This window comes from Ambystoma mexicanum, chromosome 6q (genome assembly GCF_040938575.1).
Source record: "Ambystoma mexicanum isolate Mex_15411 chromosome 6q, UKY_AmexF1_1, whole genome shotgun sequence".
Taxonomy (NCBI): domain Eukaryota; kingdom Metazoa; phylum Chordata; class Amphibia; order Caudata; family Ambystomatidae; genus Ambystoma; species Ambystoma mexicanum.
The window spans coordinates 879,239,709-879,266,026 of NC_090937.1; the positions used below are offsets into that span (position 1 = coordinate 879,239,709).

At 48.1% G+C, this 26,318-nt stretch overlaps 1 protein-coding gene across 4 annotated transcripts in view; it reads left to right on the forward strand.

Annotated features, from left to right (window-relative positions):
* The window catches only part of CLCN3 (chloride voltage-gated channel 3), a 1,376,048-nt gene that overhangs the window by 642,944 nt on the left and 706,786 nt on the right, over window positions 1–26,318 (forward strand). For all 4 annotated transcript variants that reach the window (XM_069631401.1, XM_069631403.1, XM_069631402.1 and 1 more), the window contains one exon: window positions 10,290–10,389. In XM_069631401.1, coding sequence (XP_069487502.1) covers window positions 10,290–10,389 — 100 coding nt within the window. The remainder of the gene's footprint in view (window positions 1–10,289; window positions 10,390–26,318) is intronic.

Sequence of the window (26,318 nt, forward strand, 5' to 3'; positions counted from 1 at the left end):
GAATTTGGTTTTAAAATTCCTTATGGTTGCTCCGTTTGAACCTTTGCACTCTTGTCCTTTGAGATTGTCTTTCAAGACAGTGTTCTTGGTTGCGGTTACTTCCGCTCGCAGAGTGAGTGAATTGCAGGCACTTTAATCTAAGCCGCCCTTTACTGTGTTCCACAAGGATAGGGTTGCACTGAGGGTATGTCCATCCTTTCTACCTAAGGTAGTGTCTGAATTTCATTTGAGCCAGAAAGTGGTTCTTCCTTCTTTCTATCCTCCTCCTCATCCTGGTAAGGAAGAGGAGCTACTCCATAGGTTGGACCCTAGGAGAGCTCTGAGCTTTTATCTTTCTAGGATGTCCAGGGTCAGAGTGGATGATCAATTCTTTGTGGGGTACGCTGGTCACTGATTGGGCCAGGCTGTTAAAAAACAGACCTTGTCCAGGTGGATTATCCTCACCATTACTGAGTGTTACCATTTGGCGGGCAAGGACCCTCCTGAAGGGTTGCAAGCTCATTCCACTAGCAGCGGGGCTACTTCCCCCGCCCTGCAGAGGGTAGTTCCTATTCGTAATATTTGTGGTTCAGCCACATGGACTTCTATCCACACCTTTGTTAAACATTACTCCCTTGATACACTACATGGTCAAGATTTGGCCTTTTGTAAGGCGGTTCTTTGTTCTGCCATCTGATTGGGTATTCTAAATTCTTCTCCCTCCTCCATTTTCTGGTACTGCTTTGGGAGTATGTCATAGACGTGGAATACGTTGGAAGACACAATCCATTCGAAGAACAAGTTACTTACCAACTGGTAACGTTCTTTCGATTGGATGTTCCTCCAATGTATTCCACATCGCCCTCCCAGCCTGCCCCTCCGGAGAATTTCCTATGCATTTGCAACTTGCGTGTCTGCAAGGCTATGTGCAGTCAAGCAGGCGTTGGATATGTGCATGTCACACGCTATGGGGGGAAAAAACATAAGCTGAAGCTACAGCGCCGTACGGCCCATTTATAGCATTCAGTGACGTTGCTCTCGACGGAGGCCTTCGAAGGACATTGACCCGACGCCATCGACACAAGACGACCCCCTGGCAAAAATGTTTCCCAACTACACAGCTGTGGACATTACATGTCAAAGATGTGGAATACGTTGGAGGAACATTCAATCAAAGAACGTTACCAGTTGGTAAGTAACTTGTTCTTCTCAATGTATGTAACACAAACTTTGGTAATTGTTAACATTTGCCTTGAAGCGCTGAACAAAACACAGATGTAGGCCATGATCATTGAGAAATAAATTGAACTTATTGAGCACCATAGTTTTGTTCTTCTAAGAAACAAATGTGCCATTTTGGAACTTAATATGGTTAAACCAGTAAATACTTATAATAATGTCAAATAATCCTTTGGCACACTCGGTTTGGGTTTCAATTATTTGACACGCAACTGGAATATTTTCTAAAATTACACTCTGAATGGTTTGATTTTTATTTTTATTTTGGTTATTTCTAACGCGCACCAGGCAGACCGAACTGCATTCGGGCTCAGTTGTTGACTAAAGATTGACATTTAGCTGTAAGGAACTGTACTTGCCCTATTGTTGGATTCACTTAAATAAGAAGGTTTTCAATTCTTTCCTGAAACCTTCTAGAGACAAGCATGATCGTATAGCAACGGGTAACTGGTTCCATAACTTTGGGCCAGATACAGAGAACCTCCTGTCACCTTTCGAGGTGCATTTGGTCCGTGGAACATCCACCAAAAGTTTATCTCCTGACCGGAGGTCTCTGGTTAGTTGATAATGGTGGATTCTAGTGGTCAGGTATCTGGGTGCAATTTTATAGTAGCATTTATACATAAGGCATGCCACTTTGAATTGTACTCCGTCCTCCACCATGAGCCAGTGGAGTGCTCTCCGGGATGTTGAGACGTGGTCGCTTTTCTTTAAATGAGCAATAAGCCGGACTGCTGCATTCTGTGCCCTCTGTAGTCTCAGCATCTATTTCGCTGGAATCCCTATCATCAGAGTATTACAGTAGTCAAGGTGTGAGTTTACCAGCTCTCCTACAACCACAGAGTGATTTTGGGGTGCTATAAAAGGGAGTATGTTCCTAAGCATATGCAAGGAGTAGTAGGCAGCTTTTACTTTAGCCCCTACCTGTGCCTCACTGGCCAGGTTCTCTTGCCATATACACCCAAGATTTTTCACTTTCTTCGCAAACGGGATCTTTTCAACCAGAATCTGCGGCATTATATATATATTTTTTTTTAAAAAAAAATTGTATTGATTTATTAACGCAACCAATCAAAACAAACCAAATAAGTAGTGTATATTTCAACAGTTTCATTATACTTCCTTAACTTCTGGACACTGCTTCCCTTATACCACCCCCCTTTACGTGTCTATTACTTTAAACATTCTGTTTCTGCATCCTGTGGTACGGTCTCCCCTTCTACAGGTTCTGCCGGGTCTCTTATTGACCCAAACAGCTCGGCTATCAATGATTTCCAGGCCATCAGGGACTCAGTCTTCTCCTCTCCCCTTGTGTTGCTCGCTTCTTGCCATACCATGGTTTCTGCTTCCGCCCATTTTTGCACATCTCTCCACCATACCACCACATTTGGCATGTGACATGTCTTCCATCCCATGGCAATTCTCCTTTTTGCAAGCACATAAGCCAGATCCTTCAGTTTACTCACATGCTTGAGCTTCTGTGATCTTGGGAACCCCCCCACAGAAAGGCCCACACTGTGTCCACTACAATCTTGACCCCCTTTTTTTCCAGTTTCCCTTTCACTTCACTCCAGAAGCGTTCTATGACTGGGCATGACCAGAACATATGCACCATGCCCGCGTTCTCCTCATCACACTTGGGGCATGCTTGCTGTCCTGCGTCCTCAAACCTCGATATCCTCCAAGGTGTCATATATGCCCTATGCGTAATATACAGTTGTATCTGTTTCAGTCTCGCATTTCTAGATACCTTCTTATGATACCCCTGCACCCGTTCCCACATCCCGTCCTCCATCGGGGCTCCAACTTCCGTTTCCCAATCTAGTCTCAACTGTGTGACCTCCTTCCCCACTTTAAACATCAACATTTCATATATTCTGGAAATCTCATGCCCCCATTCCGCTATGTCGTATATCATATCTGTGGTGGCATCTGGTTCCTCCTCCAGCACAGTTTCAGGCCATATTCTCTTGATTCTCTGCACCATTCTACAATATGTAATATACTGGCCCTCGTGCAACCCAGTTTCTTCCCGCAGCCCCTCAAAAGTAATACTAGAGCCCTCCCGCCAAATGTCACCCATTGTTGCCACCCCAACCGGTTCCCAGTGGTTCCTGATTATCATTCTTAGCTGCGCATCTGCCCCTGTTAATGCAACCAATGATACCTGCGGAGAGCATGGGGACGGGTTCTCCATCATCTGGCATGCCCTGCGCCACATCTTCCACCCTAGTAGCAGCATTTTAGGGCGCCCCATCATTTCCGCCTTGGGTACCCACATAATCTCTTTCAAATAAAATGGTGCACAATCGCGCCCAAACAGCCTGGATTCCGAGGTCTCCTCATCAGAGAGCCATTTGGCAACATATTGCAACTGGCTTGCCACGTAATACACCACATAGTTGGGCAATTTTATCCCTCCTTTGTCATGGAAATTCTGTAGCTTCCATAACGCCACTCGCGTGCCATGCCCTAAAAAATCCCTACACATGCTATTCAGTTTGGTGAAGAACTTCTTAGGAATCAGGTACGGTATATTTCCAAAGTAGTGTAGAAGCCTTGGCAGAACCACCCTCGTTAGCATTGCTCCCCGCCCCATCATTGCTAAGGGTAGCTTTGCCCAGAATTGCATGCACTTCTCAATTTTTTTAATGGCTACTTCTGTGTTGCACCTATGCTCCTCTTCCACAGTGTGGTATATATTTATCCCTAAGTACCGAAATGTGCTGACCGCCCATGGTACTTGCAATACAGGCAATCGCTCCGATGGAATCCCTATGTACCCCCCTAATGATAACTTGCTGGACTTGGACAACTCAGCGAATCTCTCCATCACTTCTAAAATATACTGGAGATTTTCTTCTGAGTATCGCAAGTACAGTAGCATGACATCTGCATATAGGGAGATCAGATGTCGCTCCACTTTCACCTCGATGCCTATGGTGTCATATTGCTGTCTCAAGTATATTGCTAGAGGTTCCAGGGCCAGTATGTAGAGCATTGGAGACCACGGACATCCCTTCCTGGTGCCCCTGTTGAGCTGCCACCTTCCCGATATCACAGATCCTGTCTTAACCCTAGCCAGTGGTTCGCTATACAATATTTTTGCCCACCTTACATATTCAGGCCCTAACCCGTAGCACTCCAGAGCCGCAAGCAGCCATGGCCATTTAACTGAATCAAAGGCCTTTACTGCGTCCAAAGACACAATTGCCATTTCATCATCATTTTCGCTGCCGCTCTCAATAATTCTTTGGAGTCGTCTATGGTTATTGGTAATATTTCTGTTTGGGACATAGCCTGTTTGATCCGGGTGTATTAGTTTGCCAATAACCTTCTTCAGTCTATGTGCTAGCTAAGACAGCAGTCAATATCTTGCTGTCTGGATTCAGCATCGACAAGGGTCTATAGGAGCTATCCGAGCCGGAGGAGCCTGAGAAACTTGGAAAGAAAAACCGCAGCGTTTTCCAACACAACACAACACAACGTTGTATTTGTTTGCGGTCGCTTCAAAAGCGACCGCAAACATAAATACGTTTTTAAAGCTGCGGTTTTCCTCCAGCCTGGAAAACTTAGAAAAAAACCCCCAGCTAGTGCTTATTTTTTTAAAAAATAAATAGCACTTACCGAGATTCAGCTGCAGCTTTCCTGCTCTGGTCTCCGGTCCCCGTCCTCCGCGTACAGCACTAATGAAGGGAAAGCCACCCAGCGGTAGCTTTTGTTTACTACAGCTGGCTGGCTTTTCCTTCATTAGTGCGGATGCGCCCATGTGCTTGCTTTTGCGAATTTTGAGCTTGAATAGCTCAAAATTTTACATAGGAAGTTTAAAAAAAGAGAATGCTAGTATTTTTTTTTATGTTGCCTATCTATTTTTTAAATAAATTTTTTTACTAGACCATGCCTTTAAGTTCGTGTCAGTCAGTGGTATCCTAGCAAAATATCAGCCTTACTTAGCCGCACCCATTAATCTTAATCTTTATCTAGGCACTACTGGGGTGCTCGCCCTGCGCCTTATCAGTATGCATACAGTATACCAGTCACTTATCGTGTTCTTCTTGAGCCTGCTCTGTGTCTCGTTCCGGGCAGCCCTGCAGATCCAGCCATGTCGTTGCTTCTTCCGGAGTATCATAAAAACACATTTTGCTCTTGTGCACCACCTTCAATTTCGCGGGGTACAGAAGCATATATTTTATCCCAGCCGCGCGTAGCCTCCTTTTGATTGCCACATAGCTGTACCGTTGCCTCTGGACCAACATTGTGTAGTCAGGATACGCCGTGATGGTGCTTAAAGCCCTTTCAATCGTTCCTCCTTTTCGAAAGTACTCCAATATCTTCTTGCGATCTTTATAGTTCAGTATTTTTGCGGTTATCGCCCGGGGAGGGGCTCGAGGCCTCGGCTTCCTCATAAGGGCTCTGTGTGCACGCTCCACTGCAAATCCTTGCGAGAGTTTTTCGGCCCCTATTACTTGTAAGAGTAGGTTCTCAACGTAGTCTGTCGGGTCCTGTCCTTCCTCCCCCTCCGGCAAGCCTACCATCTGGATATTGTTCCTTCTTGCTCTCCCTTCCGCTTCCTCCGCCCAAGTCTCCAGGTTAGCTACCTGTTCTTTAAGTACGTGGGTCTCCTTTGTGTTGCTAGTGCTGGTGTCCGTGTTGATTTTCACCGCACTTTCCAGGCTGCTTGTTCTCTCCGCCAGCCCCCTAACATCTTGCCTCAGCAGGGAGACTTCTATGCCTACTCCGTGATGGCCGATAATATCTGATGATTTTCAGTCGCTGCAGTGCTCTCCACTGGTGCTATCAAGCCTTTGGGCGTTATGGTCGCAGGAGATTGTTGTGTTTTGGTGAATGCCTCCATTGTGGATTGCTTGTTCTTGTTCTTGCTCACAGCCCCTCGCCCCGTCATCTTGCGGCATCAGTTATGCGCCCGAGGTTGCCTGTCCTCAGATGTGTCAGTCCTGCTTCTCTGTATTGATTCGGCACCGGTGTACCTCTACGGGTATGGGGCGATTATCCTAGAGGAGCCCCGGCGTTAGCTTATGTCTGCTGGGCTCTCACTCAGAGTGGGTTGTGCCCTCCCACGTTTCAAAGTGTCTCACCGCGTCCTAGAGACCACGCTTTCCATTGTTGTGATCACCTAGCTTCCAGGCTCCTTGTATTCTGCGCATCGCTGTCTGTGTCCCCATCCGCTTGAGCTAGCCCTACATGCCATGCTTCTATGTGGTGGCGTCCACTGTTTACTCCTTTGACTTCTCATAGGCCAACTGCATCTTTTCAGCCCTCCAGAGTACCAAGAGCTCCCATTGTTATATTGCTCATTGTTGCCAGGAGCACAATAACACTTTCAATAGAACCGGTTCAGTGTTTGTCCCCTGGGTTTTCCAGTAGTCGTTACTGCCGGGTGTCCTTTTCTACCCTTATCAGCCACTTTGCACTATTCGCCGCCTCTTTCTGCGGTCTTCCGCTTATTGATCCGTGCTGGGCGAGCGCGGCCCGTCCATTACAGTGGCGCTGCGCAGGGTTCGCTCTGTCCGCTTATTACGTGGGTGCGCACCTCGCACCACTGTTGCATCGCGGTGCTTCCAGCCTGATCCCCCGCTCGCATACTTATCAGTGCGTCGCTTGCGCTCCCGCTGTGTGCGATCGGGGACTGCACAGCGCTGTGTGCCAGCCACTCGCCGCGCGCTCCCACTGCCCCCGGGCACTTGCTTTCTGGGTCGTTCCGTCTTCGTTAGGGTCCGATCCCAGGCCAGCGTTTCACGGTGAAATCACTCGGCTTGCAGCCACGGGGGCTCGGATTTACCTCCTCACGGCAGCATCATTCTTTCCACACGGCTGCCAGCTCTATTCAGCTGCTCCGGGTGCGTCAGTGTCAGTTCCTTTGTTGGCGGCCATTTTGTATTACATTGTATCCAGCAGCCACATTCTTCGCCGAGGGATTTCTTCAGAACTCCACACACGATTCGCACGATCTTTGTACAGTGTGCAGAGCACGCGTTCCCACGCCTGTGCTGCCAATCCTGGAACCAATAGAGCGTTTTTATAAGTAGTTTCACGGATCATTTGTCGGATCCTCCGGAGCTGCACAGGAAGCACGTCCTACTCCATGGCTGCCCAAGCGACACCCCCCGGCATTATATTTAGTTCTGTGCTTCTGTTCTTTTTCTCTGATCTAAACAATATCACCTCTGTTTTCGCTGCGTTAAGCTGCAGCTGATTACATGCCATCCATTTTTTTATATCTTGCATACACCTATAATCCCTTCAAATGCTTAGGGCAGGTTGACTGTCTCCACACAGATCTGCGTGTCGTCGGCATAAGAACGGAATCATAAGACGTGTTTCCTCAAGATGTCAAACAGCGGTCGAATATACAAGTTAAAAATCAGAGGTGAGAGTGCTAACCCTTGGGGTACTTCACAGCTCAGCTTTATTAGCTCAGAGAGAAAGGCTCCCAGGGTCACCTGTTGGGTTCTATCCTGCAAGAAGGAATCAAACCAGTCCACCACTACTTTAGCGGCTCTCCCTATTTTTCCAATCCTTTTAAGGATGGTTTTATGGTTGATCGTATCAAATGCTGCAGACAGGTAAAGCATCAAAAGTATAGTGGAGCTTCCCCTGTCTGCAGCTTCCAGTAGATCATCCTGGACCGCCAGGAGGGCGGTCTCTGCCCCATGGTTGGGGCGGAACCCAGATTGGAATTCATCTAACAGGTCTTTACTATCTATGAACTGCTGGAATTGGCTGCAGACCACTTTTTCCAAGATTTTGGTTAGCCAACATAAGTTGGCAACCGGGCGATAATTTTTCAGCACCATAGGAGCTAAATTAGTCTTCTTCAATAAGGTTTTTACCAAAGATCCTTTAAGGGAGCGTGGAACACAGCCCTCCCTTAAAGATTTATTTATAAAGGAAGTTATAAATGGGGTAAGGTTAGCAGCCAAACGAATGGCGGTGCATGCTGGCATGGGAAAGACCAGGTCCTTTGTGGGTTTTAGTTGTTGTGATAAGGCTTGGACTACTTCCTTCTCAATAGATTGGAAATAGAAGCTCTCCTCTTCTTCCTGATTTTCCTCCACTTCTGTCTCTTCTCCAGGTTCTTCCCACTTTTCTGCAGTCATCACTTGAGTAATACTTTCCTGAATAGCCACAAATTTATGTTGAAAAAAGCAGTTGAACTTATTAGCTTGTTCCTTTGAATCAGCTGTGGGTACTGCCATACATTTGGGATTCCTAAACCTTGCCACAACCTCATATAAGGCTGTGGCTTGGTTACCTGCTTGCTTGATTTCTCTTTGAAGGAAATCTTTTTTTTGCAGCAAAGATGGCTGTTTTATATTCCTTTAAGCAGGCTCTCTCCTTCTCAGCGTCACTGTCCGCTTTGGAAGTCCTCCATAGTCTATTGGCCTGACGTACCTGTTTACGCATTATCCCCAGTGCTGGGCCAAACCAAGATTTGGATTTTTTACTAATTTTAAGTTAGAGTAGTACGTACTTGTCGCAGATCTCTTTTAAAATAGCTGTTCCCTTATTGAAAAATTCTTCACAAGGAAGGCCAGGGTCTAAATTTGCCAATCGATTCTCCACTTCCTCCCCAGGGATTTTTTCCAGATCCGTCGCCTTCCGGCCCCAAACTGGAGTCGTCTCCCGCCCTTTCTTCTTATAAGATCCTTTAATAGAGAATAGTTGCAGGCAGTGATCTGACCACAGAAGAGGGATAGATTTACAAAATTGTGCAACCCCTCCTCTTACTGCCAGGAGGTCTAAACAGTGACCCTTGTTATGGGAGGGGTCTCTGGTGATAACCTCTAAATCATGATTGCCTAGGAGTTCCAACAAGACACCGTGATTGGGGTGGGTGTTATCCCTCTCCAACCAAATGTTCCAGTCTCCTAAACATAGTAAGTTTTTATGTTTGCTTCCCATTAAAGCGAGGTGTGCATCTAATAATTCCAAAAAGTTCTGTAGGGGACCAGGTGGTCTATAGCCCAACAACACTTTTACAGCTTGAGTATGGGACAAAAAAAATTGAGAATTCCCCGAACTGGGCATTATCATTCCAGTCCAGTTTCTCCATGTGTGAAATAGTCAGGGAAGATTTATAAATTATTGCAATGCCCCCTCCTCTCCTCTCTGTTAATGATCTGAATAATATAATTCTCGGGTACAAGCTTGTGAAATATCGTTTGTGAGCCTTCCGTGAACCATGTTTCAGTCATGCATAGGAGTTCCAAATCTAGCTCTTGAATTAGTTCTCCCACTTCCACAGCATGTGCCACTGCTGAGCGTGCATTAAGTGAGGCCATTTTTATGCTGACATTCTCCTCCTCTCGTACCATCAAAGCATCCCTTTATAATCCATGCTGTCGAATTGTGTTTAAGCTTCTCAAATGCAAATGACCCTGCTCATGATCCCAGGATTTCAGTTGTGTAGGCATGTAACTTACTTTTTTTTACCTCTTTTCCATCATCTAGGTTTTGTCCAAGTAGTATGGCCCTGCGACCTTCACCGGCAGCGATTCCCGTCGCTCGCCGCTCCAGGCCGCAAACAGGCCTAAACAGGCTTCGCGTCAGCGCAAAGCGCTGACGCAAACCAGTTATAGGCTGTGTCGGGGGTGAATGACGTGCCTCAAGCGCGTCCCAGGCACGTGTATCTGGGTAGTGTAGTCCGTATGGAACTACACTCTACCCAGGGTCACGAACGCGCTAAAAATTGCCGTCACGATTGAGTGAAATGAGACAAGGTTAGCACATTAACACTTCAGTAGTTTAATGACTTCCCCCCTGGACTAAAAGCCACTTCCCACAGCTAATAACAGTCTAACTAACTGCTTTGCGCTGACGCGAACCAGTTATAGGCTGTGTCAGGGGTGAATGATGTGCAACGTTCGGTCCAACTCCTCTATAACGTACCTTAAAATTGCACAGGTTGGGATGTCTGATTGGCATGAGGAAGACAGAAATGGCCCTCAAGTACCTGGATGCTTCTATCCTCTCCTTATACCTCCGTAGATGTGAGTGTCATTATGCATAATCAATACTACAGTGGGTCATATGTTTCTTTATACTTCCAGATTAACAGCAAGAAGAAAGAATCTGCCTGGGAGTTAACAAAGAGTTTTTATGATGCCTGGTCCGGATGGCTGGTGGTTACACTAACAGGATTGGCATCAGGTAAGAACGATACATACACCAGTCCTCATGATCCCCATATTATTTCATTATCTGTCTTTATTTTAGCGTAGCGTTTGCATGCACGCAGGATTACCTTTAACATAGCTTGTCATAATTGTGCATACAACCATCTATGTGGCCGGCATGTACATTCTGTCTAAATGTCTATCCTACAGACAAGCAACCTATATCCAGATTTAATTCCCTAAAAAAGACATTCTCTGAACAATGAAATATAGACTGTCCATGTATTCCCAACCAAAAAATCATTTTACTTAGCATTAATTACTAGGTGCAAAGAAATATGATTTACAACACAGTACAACAAGTTACTTACCACTGGTAACGTTCTTTCGACTTGATGTTCCTCCTGCATATTATTCATCTTTTGATATCTTACCTTCCAGCTTCAGCTGCTTCGTTAAAAGAAAATCGGCAGAGGGCGCTGTGCGTCGATCCGGTCAACTCGATGTCCCTCAAGGGCTTCCATCTGAGTCGACTTCATTGTTGGTATATATAGCACGCACAGCGCCTGTTAGCTTCAGTTCTGTTTTTACGCCTTCCTCTTGCAGAAAGCATCAGTGAGTACTAGACTCTGAAAGAGCATAAAGTGTAATGCCTGGAGATTCTACAGCGGGGCAGGTTGGGAGGGGGCGATGCGGAATATGTGGGAGGAACATCCAGTCTAAAGAACGTTTCCAGTGGTAAGTAACTTGTTCTTCGAATGGATTGTGTCCTTCCACATATTCCTCATTTTTTGATAGACTCCCAAAGCAGTGTTAGGTTTTGGAGGAGGGAGTAAGTATTTTCAGACTTTAGATTTGTCATAGATTGAATGTAGGACAGCTTTAACAAATCCTGCTTCCGGGCTAGAGGATGAATCCAGACAGTAATGTTTAGTAAATGTGTGAATGGTAGACCAAGTGGCTGCCCCACTAATGTATTTTATAGGGATCCCTTTTTGCAGAGCAGAAGATGTTGCCATGCCCGTTATGGAATGAGCTCTTAGGCCTTCTGGGAGAATCTTTCCCGGCCAATCTGTAGCATTCTGTAATAGCAAGAATTATCCATCTGGACACAGTTTGTTTTGTACCTGGAAGACGCAGTTTGTATCCAGTGTACTCAATGAAAAGCTTCTCATGTTGATGAATTGCCGCCATTCGTGAAACGTAAAAGCTCAAAGCCCTTCTGTGATCAAGCCTTTGTAGCCTTTCCTCTTCCTTGCCAGGATGAGGAGGCGGAAAGAATGTCTGAAGCACAATTTTCTAGATAAAGGAAAATCTGATAACATTTTTGGCAAAAAAGAAGGTTTACCCTAAGGTCCTTGTCTTTGTAAAAACTAGTAAATGGAGGCTTACTAGATGAGGCCTGCAACTTACTTACTCTGCGGGCTGATGTCAACACAACTAACAGAATGGTTTTGAAAGTTGGTAGTCTTAACAGAAGACATGAATGGAGTATCTCAAAGGGAGCACACATCAGAAATGTCAACACAAGATTAAGATCCTAAATCGGTACTTGGAAAGGTGTAGGAGGGAACACGTTAGTGAGCCCTCTAAGAAATTGAATGATTAACGTCATCATGAAATAAGATACCTCTTCTGATGTGGCTTGAAAATTGAAAGCGCTGGCAAAAACCTTTCATTGTTCCAATCTGGAGCCCCAGTTTAGCTAAATGTAACAAGAAAGATAACACCATAGGTATATTGCATTGAAAAGGGTCCACATCCTTTTCCCTATACCAGCTGCAGAATCTATTCCAATGCCAGCGGTACAAGGATTTAGTTGCTGGCAAAATCTCTATTATGTCATCCGGGAGGTCCCAATCCTTATATCCCAAACTCTCAAACCATACGTGAAGGTTGAATGTCTTGACCTTTGGATGGCGAACTCGACCCTACTTTTGCTAGAGAGCTTTGCGGAAAACTCATTGGAGGGCAGATGGACATGTCCAGAAGGTCCGGGTACCACATCCTCCTGGCCCAATCAAGGGCAATTAGTATCATCGATTTCCCAAACTTTCTCAACTTCCTGATAACATAAGGAATGACTGGGACTGGAGGAAACGCATACAGCAGTGGGAACCCCCAGTCCACTACGAATGCATCTCCTAGAGCTCCTCTTCGGGGAAATTGTCTAGAGCTGGTTGTGAACAGATCCACTTGAAGGCTTCCCCAAAGGGTGAAGATCTCTTGAAGGAGTTCATGACCTAATTCCCACTCTTGGGAGAATGTGCTCTGCCTTCTCAGAGGATCCACCGCTGTGTTCTTCTCTCTGGCTAGGTGAACTGCCGACAGGGATTTTTCTTCTTGAATTGACCAGAACTAGAGCTACATTGTCTCTCTGCATAGTGGTACTGACCCTACACCTCCTCTGTTGTTGAGGTAGTACATGACCACTGTATTGTCTGTCATTATCAGGGCATTCTCTGTCCGTACAGAGGGCAGAAAGGCCTTCAGCGCTAGTCTGATCGCCCTCAACTCCAAAAGGTTGATGTGTAGTTTGGACTCTGATGGAGACCAGTGACCGCTGACTGTCAGATCGTTGGAGTGGGCTCTCCACCCCGTGAGTGAGGCGTCCGTAACTACTGTTTTCGAGGGGATTGGGTCCTCCGACGTATTCCATATCTATGACATGTAATCACCACAGCTGTGCTGCTTCGGAAACTTTTTTCTGCGTCCTGCGTCGATGACGTCGATGCGCCGTCGTCGAGGGCCTCCTCCGACGTCCGACGTCATCCGATGTGATAAGTAGGACGCACGACGCCCGTAGCCTCAGTTCCGTTTTTTCCGCGAACGTGTTGCTTCGTGAATCTTGGTTAACGCCTCGACTCTTTGGAGTTCTGTTCTTCTCGGTTCTTCGAACCTGTTCGTTTTGTGAAAATCCTTTGTGTGAAGATGTCTTCTACTTCGTCTTCGACCCCGCGTCCGGGTTTCAAGAAGTGCGGGGAGTGTGGGTCCAAGATGTCGGTGACGGACTCGCACGACGCCTGCCTCTGGTGCCTCGGGGAGGCCCACGACACGGATGACTGTATCGACTGCCAGTCGCTCACGTCCAAAGCCTTACGCGAACGTAAGAAGAAGTTGTCGGTAGGTCGGGTGTCCAAGCCCAGGAAGTCGAAGTCTGCGGGGCTTTCGACGGATGATTCGAGGGGTGACTCTCCGCGTCATCGTTGGAAGTCTCGTGGGTCTCCTTCTAGGAGTCGGTCTCGCCACTCCTCAGCCTCTTCGAGGCATTCTCGGAAGCGCCGACACCGGTCGTCTTCCAGGTCCTCTTCGGAGGACTCTGCCCGGCACGTCGCTTACCCCACCAGCCGTGCGACGCCGGAGGAATGGGCTTCCTTCGGGAAGAAAATGCTGGCGATTCTTGAGTCGCAGGGTACTAAGCCGTCCGCGCCCCCGAGTGGGGTCGGTCGTGAGAGGTCGAGAGACACCGCTCGCAAGAGTGGTCGGCACGAGTCACGGGAGAGGTCCCGTTCGGACAAGGAGACTCGTTCTCGACGTACCCGTTCCAGGTCCCGGTCCTCGACGGGTTCGAGACCGTGTGCACCTGTGAGGTCTTCGAGGAAGACATCGACGTCTGAGGCGTCGAGGGCGTCGACAGGCTTTCTCGAGGCTCCGGCTCCGAGGAAGTCGTCGAAGCCGTCGACGCTCAGGTCGTCGAGGGACACGCTCGGGGCTCCGGCCTCGAGGGCTGTGTCGACGCCGCCGATGCTGGAGGCGCTGCATCTGACGTCGACGCCGATTTGCTCGACGCCGATCCTCTCGGCGCTGATGCCGGTTCTCTCGACGCCGGCGCCGATTCGCTCGACGCCATCGACGCCTTTCGTGTCGGAGGTACCCCGTGGCACGGGAGAACCCCCTAGGAAGGCTCTGGTTAAGAGCAAGCACTCTCGGGTGCCTTCTTTTCGCCACCTGGACTATATTTCAGAGGCAGATGAGGATTCTGATGGCCTGGTTCCTAGTCAGGTTCCAGATGAAATTGTCTCAGGCCATAGTCAGTTTGACGATTTGAGACAGTCACTGCATGATGCCAGTGGACTGGACACCTCTCCGGAGGTGGAGTTTTGTAGGCCTGAGCCTGGCTCTCATGCCGATTCCTCGTACCGGCGCCTTATGGCTAGGGTTTCTGAGTACTTGGGATGGTCTGCTCCCCCAGGGGAGTTGTTGTGCAGGATGATCTGACGGACATCCTTGATGTTGGTCCCCCAACTGATCCGGTACTGCCGTTCCATATGGCTTTACAGAGAAGAGTGGCGGCTTGGACTGCTCCGGAGAGTCTCCCGGCGGTGGGCAGATCCTTGTCGCGAAAATACCGTCCAGCCAGTAGCGACCCCTGCTACTTGACCAGGCACCCCACTCCGGAGAGTTTGGTGGTGCAGGCGGCCACGGCCCCGGCAAAGCAGGCGTCGTACCCTACCATCCCTCCTGATAGGGACGACAAACGTTTTGATGGCTGGGCGAAGAAAGTGTTTTCTTCTGGTGGTATGGCGCTTCAGGCGGCCAACTCCATTTGTGCCTTGTCTCGTTTCACACACCCTGTGGAACTGTGTTGCGTTAGCGGCTGAACATATTCCCGAAGGGGACGAACGGGATGGTTTCCTTGCTATGGTCCAGGATGGTAAGGATGCCATGTGTGAGTCCGTTCAGTCGGGTTTGGACTTAGCTGAATGCGTCAGTAGGTCCATGGTGGCGAGCACCGTGATACGCAGGTTTGCGTGGTTGCGGAAGTCGGGGTTTGCTCCTGATGTGCAGTCTCGGCTCCTCAACATGCCATTTGACGGTGAACACCTTTTTGGCAGCAAGGCTGACGAGAGCCTTGAGAGGTTGCAGACCTCGAAAGCTGCAGCGAAGTCGTTGGGCGCTGCAGTTCGCCAACCTCCGCCTTTTCGTCCTAGGGGACAGCAGTGGAGGGGTGGTTCCTTTCGCTATTACTCGTCCTTCAGTAAAGCGAGAGGAGCTGGCAGTCAAAGAGGCCAACGCAGGGGTACCAGAGGTGGACGACAGGGTACCTCGGGCAGTTGCCTCTTTGCCCTCAGGTAATGCCGCAGCCGCTCCCAATCAGTCATGAGGCCTTGTCCCATGGTTCGCCGGTTGGGGGAAGGCTGGCGCAGCATCTTGTAGAGTGGCAAGCCATTACTTCAGATGTGTGGGTTCTGGAGATCGTAACCCACGGCTACTGTCTTCCCTTTCGGCACAGGCCTCGAGACAATCCACCGGGGAACCTCTCTTTGCTGAGTCCGGATCCGCTCCTTGCGCACGAAATTCAAGCCCTGCTGGAGAAAGGCGCCATAGAACTGGTGCCTGTAGCGGAGAGGAACAAGGGATGGTATTCCCCTTATTTTTTGATTTCGAAGAAAGACGGGGGATTGAGACCCATCATGGACTTGCGCGGTTTGAACAAACTCCTCAGGAAGGACAAGTTCAAGATGGTCACTCTCTCTCAAGTCCTCCAGGCCCTTCAGCTTCAGGACTGGTTGGTGTCACTCGACCTCAAGGATGCTTACTTCCATGTGCCGATCCATCCCAAGCACAAGAAGTACCTGAGGTTCGCGGTTGGCGACTCGCACTTTCAGTTTCGGGTCCTGCCGTTCGGATTGACCTCCGCCCCGAGGGTTTTCACCAAGCTCATGGTGGTGGTGGCAGCGCATCTCAGGCAAGGGGGGATTCACGTCTACCCCTACCTGGACGATTGGTTGATCAGGGGGAGCTCTCCCGAGCAAGTCCTGGATCATCTGTCCGTCACCTGCCACTCCCTTCACAGGCTGGGCTTCTCCCTCAATTTAAAGAAGTCCCATTTGACGCCAACACAGCGGCTCCAGTACATCGGAGCAGTGCTCGACACTTCCCTGGGGCAGTGTTTTCCTCCCCAGGTGAGGGCTCTTCACATTCAGCAGATGGTGCACACGTTTCAGCATGCCCAGACGCTCCCAGCGTTCGAGTTCTTGAGGTTGCTCGGCCTCATGGCATCCTGCATTCTTCTGGTGCCAGAGGCTCGCCTGCGGATGAGATCTTTGCAGTGGGCACTCAAGACGCAATGGTCGCAGTCCTCCGGCGGGATGTCGGACCCGGTTCAGGTGCCGCCCTCGGTCGCCCGGGACCTTCTGTGGTGGGCCGTCGAAAGCAACTTGATGAAGGGGGCTCCATTTTGGCTTCCCTGGCCGGAGGTGACGATCGTGACGGATGCATCCCTCACAGGTTGGGGAGCTCATGCCAACGGGCTGACAGTCAGCCGTCGTTGGTCTCCGTCGGAGTCCAGACTCCATATCAATCTGTTGGAGCTGAGGGCCGTCAGGCTAGCCCTGAAGGCTTTTCTGCCGACTGTGCGAGGAAAGAGTGTCCTGATCCTGACGGACAACACAGTGGCCATGCACTACCTCAACAAAAAGGGAGGGGTAGGGTCACTTCCTCTGTGCAGGGAGGCGATGCAGCTCGAGTTCTGGGCCATCCAGCAGGAAGTTTCGATCTCGGCAGTTCATCTGGCCGGAGACGAAAACGTGACGGCGGACGCTCTGAGCAGGCAGAGCACGATCTCTCACGAGGGGGAGTTGGCTCAGGAGATTCTCCTGGAGATCTTCGCCCTTTGGGGGACCCCTCAAGTGGATCTCTTCGCCTCCAGTGTCAACCGGAAGTGCGAAAGGTTTTGCTCGCGGGAATTTCCTCCAAAAGGAGCCTTAGGAGACATGTTCGTGGTGGAATGGTCATTCCCGCTGCTGTACGCGTTTCCTCCAGTCCCCGTCATCCCGCAAGTGCTGCGGAGGTTACGGAAGTTCGGTTCCCGGATGATCCTCATTGCTCCGGCGTGGGCTCGGAGGACGTGGTACCCGGACCTTCTCGACTTGTCCATCTGCCCTCCGCGTCGTCTTCCCTACCGAGACGATCTGCTCTCACAGGAGGGGGGTCAGGTTCTCCATCCAGAGGTCAGATCCCTCAACCTTCACGCTTGGCTTCTGAAAGGTTGAGGTATAGGGATTGGGACCTCCCTGAAGACGTGATGGAGGTGTTGCTTTCGGCCCGAAGGCCAGCAACGAAGTCTCTGTACCGTTGCCGTTGGCGTAAGTTCTGCGACTTGTGCGGAGTTCAGAATGTGGATCCTTTTGCATGTGACATCCCCATGGTTCTGTCCTTTTTACTTTCTTTGGCCGACAGGGGCTTGCAAGTGGGTACCATTAAAGGTTACCTGGCGGCGCTGTCCATTTTTAAGCGCTCGTCTGAAGAGTGTTCTTACTTTAAAATCCCTTTAATTTCACAGTTCCTGAAATGGCTCACTAATGTGTTCCCTCCGTCACCTTTCCTGGTGCCCATTTGGGATTTAAACCTTGTTCTTAAGTTTCTTATGGGTGCTCCGTTTGAGCCTTTACATTCTTGCCCTTTGAGGCTGTTAACTCTGAAAACTGTGTTTTTAGTTGCGGTTACTTCCGCTCGCAGAGTGAGTGAGTTACAGGCACTTTCAGTTAAGCCACCCTTCACTGTATTTCACAAGGACAGGGTTGTCCTTAGAGTTCGTCCTTCTTTTCTTCCGAAGGTAGTGACGGAATTTCATTTGGCCCAGAAGGTTGTTCTTCCGGCATTCTATCCTCCTCCGCATCCTGGTAAGGAAGAGGAGAGGCTCCATAGGCTTGATCCTAGGAGAGCTTTAAGCTTTTATGTTTCACGCATGTCCTGGGTCAGAGTGGACGATCAACTCTTTATTGGTTACGCTGGAAAGCGTTTGGGGCAAGCTGTGACGAAACAGACTTTGTCTCGCTGGATTATTTTGGCCATCTCGGAGTGCTACCGCTTGGCGGGTAAGGACCCACCGGCTGGCTTGCGGGCCCATTCTGCCAGGGGTATGGCTGCGTCTACTGCCCTGCAGAGGGGTGTTCCTATTCGCAACATCTGTGATGCAGCCACCTGGGCTTCAGTACATACATTTGTACGTCACTATTCCCTCGATTCCATCCGAGCACAGGATCTGGCCTTTGGCAAGGCGGTCCTTTGCTCTGCTATTTGATTGGCTATTCTAAATTTTGATTCTACATTCTTTCCCTCCTCCTTGCTCTGGTACTGCTTTGGGAGTCTGTCATAGATATGGAATACGTCGGAGGACCCAATCCCCTCGAAGAACAAGTTACTTTCTTACCTGGTAACGTTCTTTCGATGGGATGGTCCGACGACGTATTCCAAATCGCTCCCGCCCTGCCTTCCCTGCTGCAGAATTTCTTTTGCGATTGCAGCTTACGTTCCGCAAGGCTTTGTGTCTGACTGGCAGTTGACTAGTGTCACACGTTCTGGGGGAAAAAACTACAACTGAGGCTACGGGCGTCGTGCGTCCTACTTATCACATCGGATGACGTCGGACGTCGGAGGAGGCCCTCGACGACGGCGCATCGACGTCATCGACGCAGGACGCAGACGCCGAAAAAAGTTTCCGAAGCAGCGCAGCTGTGGTGATTACATGTCATAGATATGGAATAAGTCGTCGGACCATCCCATCGAAAGAACGTTACCAGGTAAGAAAGTAACTTGTTCATCTCCAGCAATGGTTACCAAAAATGTTCTCCCTTCAGAATATTGCCTTTGCAAGCCCACCACAGGATATCCTGGCGAATTGAGACCACTGTGTCCTGAGAGTCCATTGGAGGAATCTCATTCTCAGGCGAGCCTGTGGCACCAGGAAATTGCAGGATGCCATGACACTGAGCAACCTCAAAATGTCCAAGGCTGGAAGACGCTGGGCCCACTGGTATTTGGTGACCATCTGTAGAATGTGCTGAGCCCTCACCTCAGGTCGAAAGTCTTTTCACAGGATGCATCCAAGACCACTCTGATTAACTGGAGTCTTTGTGATGGTATTGTGTGGGACTTCTTGTAATTTAGGTAGAAACCCAGTGTGTGGAGAGAGTGGCAGGTGATGCTGAGATGTTCCAGGGCCTGTTCAGGAGAACGTGCCCTGATCAGCCAATCATCCAGGTTGGGATATACGTGAACCCTCCGCCCCTTCTCCTAAGACTCTCTGCCACCACCATCAGCTTGGTGAAAACCCAGAACAATGCAGGATGTCATGAGGCTGAGCAACCGCAGAAAGGCGAAGGCCGGGAGACGGGTATACACGCATTTCACCGCGGTATTTTTATTGCATGTTTTTTCATCATCGTTTTTTTTTGGGGGGGGGTTAAAAAATTAAATATATGGTTGTGGGTGTAAGGGAATAAAAAAAAGGGGGGGTGTTGGGGGGTAACCCTGCCAGAAAAAAAAAAGTTTAAAAAAAAAAACGCCGATGAAAAATACCGCGGCAAAATAACGTAGAACCGGGAGACGATGGCCACTTGTCTTGAGCCCTCACCTCTGGTGACAAGGCTTTTCCAAGGGATGGATCTAGGACTGCTCCAATGAATTGGAGCTTTTGAGATAGTATCATGTGAGACTTCTTGAAGATGAGGGAGAAGCCCAGTCTGTGAAGGTGGAGCTGAGATGTTCCAGGGCGTGTTCGGGGGGGGGGAACGTGCCCTGATCAGCTAATCGTCCAGGTAGGTGTAGACGTGAATCCCCCCTCTCCTGAGACTCGCTGCCACCACCGACATTAACTTGGTGAAAACCCTCGGGGCGGAGGTCAGCCCAAATGGCAGAACCCAAAACTGATAATGAGAACCACCACTGCCAAACCTCAGGTACTTTCTGTGCTTGTGATGGATAGGCACATGATAGTAAGCATCCTGAAGGTCCAACGACACCATCCAATCCTGGAGCTGGAGGGCCTGAAAGATCTGGGAAATTGTGACCATCTGAAACTTGTCCTTCCTGAGGAACTTGTTCCAGCATCTCAAGTCCAAGATGGGTCTGTGAGGATACACCCCCGGAGTCACCTAATTTGAACAGTGGCGGGACATCTAGCCCACTCACCAACATAAAGTTAACAGAACACCCTGTACCTACAGTCATGGACGGTGAAAACATGCCGCACATAATGAAAAAACCCACTCTGCCAGGAGATTCCAAAATAAAATCTACAGAGACTACATGTCAGAAAACTACTTCTCCCACAATGCACTATGCTGAATCACGAAGAAAAGCTGCCAAATCACTTAGTTCCAAAATGCATAGTGACCTTCACCTACCTTATTACCTCAGCAGAAGAAAGGCATTCAGAACGGACAGAATATCAGGAGGGCGGGTGGAATCCAATAATAACCAGGGAGGTCAGGTGGGAGAGCCCAGAGAGAAAAGCGAGGAAAGGGTGGGGTTGATTCATGAGAGCACGGAAAGATTGAACACACCTGGACTTGGGAGGGGAGGGGAGTACAGCATTTTTAACGCATGCGTAGATTCAGAGAGGCGGTCTGTTCTTTCTTTATCCAGGGAGAAGGCGAGTGCAAGGAGAAATGGAAGGAGGAGGCAGCAGGTTTTAACTGGGCATACTGATTGCCAGAGCCACAGGCATGCAAGAAGTCCGTATGCGCGAACTCTCGCCGCAGAAAAACGCAGAGTCCCTCTGACAGGGGCTTACTTGAAAAGCACCATTTGGCCGGGATAAATGCTGGCTGTTAGACGACACGGGCATTGATTTATGGACTGTTTACTTTAACCCACGGAACCAAAGAAAGAAAAGGTTACCGGAATGGACATCTCTTTTTTTTTTTTATTGAACTTCAGATAGGAAGTCTGAAGCAACGCTTAGTGAGTGCCTTAGGAGGAAAAAGAAGCCCACAATAAAAGGCAAGGACATTTAAAAGACTTCTGTTTTTTTTTCTTTCTTTACATTAATTTGGCCTTAACCCGTGTCACAGCACCAACCCTGATTTAAGGCCTTGTTCAGGAAGTGAAAGGAGTGCTTCCTTGAAAAAACGAAAATCGTGCTTGTGTTGAAAACTGCATTTAAAGTTTTTTTTTTGTTCTGAATAAAAGGATTTGGTGCATCCTCAAATACGCCCCCTGCCTGCTGATTAACAGGGTCTCAATCCTCTGTCCTTCTTGGGCATTAGGAAATAGGGAGAGTACCACCTTTTGCTCCTCCCTGTTACAGGTACTCATTCTATAACACCTTTCTCTAGCAGGCCCAACATTTCCTGCACAAGGAACGGATCTGCAACTTTGAATGAGTTGCTCCCCGGTGGATGTTCTTGAGCCCTTTTTAGAAAGCGGAGGCAGTAACCCTGGGCTACTTTTTCCAACGCCCACACATCTGAAGTAATAACTCGCCATTCTTGCAGATGCTGTGAGAGTCTGCCTCCCACCAGGGTCTTGTGGGTTAAGGCCTCAGAGGTTTTGAGGTGGCTGATGCAGCGGCTGAGGATAAAGTAGCCGTTGCGTGGGCGGACTTTGCACCTCTCCCTCGTCCACCATGAGGGAATCTTTTTCGGCCCCTTTGACTAGCCAGTCCACTCGCTCTTCCAACTGCGAAGTAGAAGCAAAACGACTTACGCCTTCAAGATGATCCACTGGGGTGAAAAGCTTCTCTAGGCTTTTGTCAGCCTTGCTGCCAAACATCTGAGTGCCATCAAAGGGCATGTTGAGGAGTCTGGATTGCTTGTCCGGTGCCAAACCTGACTTCCTCAACCCCGCAAACCTGCGCATTATCATGCTTGCCGCACTGGCTTTGCTGATGCTGTAAGCCGAGTCCAGTCCTGATTGTATTGACCCACACATAGTCTGAACTACCAGGCTCTCTGGTGTTGGGTGCTTTGATAAATAGCTAGGGTCGCTACTTGAGGGCCCGTACTTTTTGGTGAGGTTCTTATTCGCAGCTGGACTTGATTCAGGTACCTCCCAATTTGCCAAATCCCTTTTTTGAAGTGCGACATTACATGGGAGAATGGGATCCTTCTGTGATCCTTTATCGAGAATGTCAGGTAGTCTTGCTTGAATGGTGTAGCAGGTCTGCCCAATCCCAGAAAATCTATAACTCTGGTCATAAGGTGCCTATAAGAGGCATCTGCATGGTCTGCCGGGTTCAGCTGAACTAGCAGATTGAAGATTCTCATATAAATACTTTAACTTGGACTCATCTGAAAAGAGGCTTTCTGGGGCTTTAGGTGTGCCAAACTCCAACCCAAATGGTGGTGTGTCCTGGTCTGATGGCTTGCACTCTGCATAAATGGAGGATACATACTTTAAATAATCCTTCTTATGTATGTAGGATTGTTCAACTTGTTTAGAAATTGATGAAGGTTTAGTGGGCAAAGGCGTCGGTGGTCTTGGTGCTAATGGCATCAACGCATAACGTTTTCAACAATTTCTTTGTCGGTTTTGGCATCGTCTGAGCCTTCAAAAGGCTTGACCCTCAACTCACGGTGTCTTCTATGATTTCTCGTCGCATGGAGACCTCAGGGTTTCTCGAGGGGTCTCTGGCCTATGTCCTGGGCTCAAGGGCACGCAAGATTTAGCCTTAGCCCTTTCCTTGTCGGCTTTTGATGGCACGATTGGAGCATCGCCTTGTTATTTCTTTTTTGAGGGGGCCCTGGCCTCCTTCTCAAAAATGTGAAGCATTTCCTGTCTGAATAATTCCCACTCAGCTGGAGTGGAGGATTTTGTTGGGCAGGTTATTCTCTGCGGAGAGGAATCGGTTGAAGACGAAGAAGGCGATCGATAGTGCCTTTTCTCCACCTTCTTCGAAGAGGACGAGTAATGGTGCAACCCACTCCTGGAGCGAGAACACTTTCTCAATCTCTTCCTTTGAGGATAGTCACTTCTCGACTCACAACCGATTCTTCGACAGAGTCGTCGATGGGGATTTAGTAGGGTCCTACCCGCTGCTAATTTCCCCTAACGCTGTGGCAAAAATAACTAAGCACGCTGTATTTCTCGAAGCATTAGCTATCGCAGAAAAAACTGAATTGAAGCCAAAAGGCGCTGTGCGTGCTATGTATACCGACGGTGACGTTGACTCCGAGTTGCAAGCCCTCGAGGGACATCGATTCGCTGGCTTCTATGCACAGCGCCCTCTGCTGGAAAAAAAAAAATCGGAAGCTGGAAGGGAAGGTAACAAAAGATGAGCAATACGTGGGAGGACACAATCTATTTCGAAAGGTATGTTTTAAAGTTAAAATGCATGTTCGCTAAACTCAAGGAAATACCCCAAAGGGATTGGAATATTTTTTTTTTTACTATTTAAAAAATAATTGTGTGAATTCTGAGGTAAGATTAAAACTGAAAAATTGAAATACGTATTCATTGACTTCATTATCCTGTAGCTTGTTAATAGTGAGGGACCCATGCCTTTAGCAAAAGCATTTCTTGCATACTAACAATCATTGCAGGGTAGTGGCATAAAGCAGTAAATTGCAGGTGAAGATTTTGCTTATGAAGTGTGGTATGCTAACTTTGGGGGTGGTCTGTTGTTCACACTAGCTCACAGGCACATTATAGAAAGTGTGGATTTTGCACAAGTCAATTTGACATTCTGTTATCTGTTATGAAGATTACACAAGCGTACAGCACAGGGAGTCTTGATTCTATTAAAGACACAGAGGCAAGCAATTTGCTTCAACTTCCACTCTTCTGCAGTTTCAAAACGTATCTTTTATTATGTATGAACATTTCATTTTGTTTTTTAAATGCAATTCATCTGAACTACAAATCCCTATCAGTACTTTCTGTTGAGTAGTTCTCTAGATCACTTCCTCTCTACTGAACCTCATATGTCACTTCCTGTTTAGATCCCTTCCTCTTCTTTTAATGCTCCAATCTTTGATAACTGAAACCACAGTCTCTTTAGGCAGCTGAGACTCTTGCCAATGATTGATGCTGTCCTGTACTGCCAACTTAACCAACCAACCTCTCTGCTCCGTGAGACATGACCGGCTGCTCACTGGGCTTCATCCCTCTTTAGCCGTGGATATGTCAACCATTCTTCTGGTCTTCTCCTTTAGGACGATAAAAGGCACATTAGGGTGGGGAAATATGCATGTGCACATACAATACAACTATTCACACATATATCTGTCACTGCTTATAAATTGCTTATCTTGTGTGGGATAATGCTCACCTCTGTGTCTTTAATAGAATCAATAATCCCTGTATGTAAGCCTGGGTAATCTTCATACTATGTTGAGACCGGAGACGAGCAATATTTTATTTATTTATTTGAATTTGTAAAGCGATCTACAGCCCAGGGGCATCAAGGCACTGTTGCAAGAATATGTCTTAGTTACAGGATTTAGGCTTGGCTCGTGGTTACAGTGAGCGGAGGCCAAGCATGGTAAGTTACATTCATTCAAACACTGGATGTTTGATACAGAAGAGCGATCAGTCAATGCAGTTATACTAACAATAATTTTTGACAGCTTTCCTAAATGCAGTGTAAGAGTCAATGTTTCTAATGTGTGGGGGGAGGGAGGGAGTTCCAGTTGGATGCTGCTATGACCGGAAAGCTGGCTGCTCCAGCTCTGACCCTAAGGGTCTTGAGGATAGTGATCCTATTTAGGTAGGCCGTTCTGGTATGTCTCTCTGAGGTTGGTCTGGCAATCCTTTGTGAGAGGTACGGGGGAGCGGTGTAATGTAGACGTTTGTGTGTGAGAGCAAGAGTTTTGAACATGATGCGTTCCCTAACGGGAAGCCAGTGGACAAGCTTTCTAGTTGCAGAGATGTGGTCATGTTTGGAGATGCCGATAGCTGCTCTAAGTTCGTTGTTTTGGACTGTCTGAAGTTTTCTAACATTTTTGGAGGAAGTGCCAGCTAGAAGAGCATTGCAATAGTCCAGCCTCAACCCGATTACTGCTCTGGATATGGTAATGCAGTTTTGTTTAGTTAGGAACGGTTTAGCTGCCGTGATCTGTTTTGAATGGTAGGCCGCGGCAGACGAGATGGTGTTTACTTGTCTGTTCATAGAGGGGTTTGAGTCAAGATACACCCCCAAGGTTTTCACTGCCTGTGAGACTGTGATGGGAGTATTATCTACTGAGACCGAGTTGTACTTTAGGTCAAGTTTCTTGAGCGTTCCTGGTGAACCGATGAGTAGGATCTCCTTTTTTTCACTGTTATGAACTTTTACAACATAAGGCCATGACATTAATGACACATTATACTGATTCTACTAGCGTGCTCCGGTTCTTTCCCCCGTATCCCCCTCTCTGCCACTTTTATGATATAAGTATCAGTGTAAATGTAAAGTACCAGAACTGCTGTATTCACAGTCTTCTTAATTCTAGGGTCCCTGTACTTTCCAGCTGTAGGGCCCTAGGTCACTGGGTCTTTCCCAGGGAGTTATTGCTCTTCCTAGAACAGTTTGTGAAGCATTGTTCTCCAAGAGTCAATGTCTGTATTATTTTCTCCTTGGTCCTGGCGTGCAGTTTCCTGCCATACAGCAGTCTCCGTTAGTGTCCATTTTTGCATGTCCGTCCACCATTGTCTGGCTTCGGGGCCAGTTTGTTTTTTCCATTTCATTGCTATCCTGTGCTTGGCCAATGCATACCCTAGGTCTTTAAGTTTGCTCATATACCTCAAATTCTTGGGCCTAGGAAACCCCCCCAACAAACAAGCTACAGTGTAATGCATGTTCAACACCACATCTGCTTTTGAAAATTATCGTGCCACCTCATTCCAATATTGTGCCACCTTTTGGACATGCCCAGAACATATGAACCATATCAGCATTAACCAATTGACATTTCGAACAACATTGTTCTGAGTTCTTATTAAACCCTGACATTCTCTTAGAGGTCAGGTATGCTCTATAGGTCACATGCAACTGTAATTTTGCATTTCTTGACACTTGTTTCTGATAAGACAGTACCCTTTCCCACACTCCTTCCTCAAAGGACTCCTGTAGATCCCTTTCCCAGCTTAGTTTAGTGTTAATGGTCCTGTCAGGCTGTTGGCTCATAATTGGTTCATGGATCATAGACACCGCATGTCCCCCTTCCGATATGTCATAGATTGTTTCAATCCAAGCCATTTCCTGCAGCTCCTTTTCCCTAGAGGACCACCTTAGGTTAAGCATGTGTTATGTGTTGG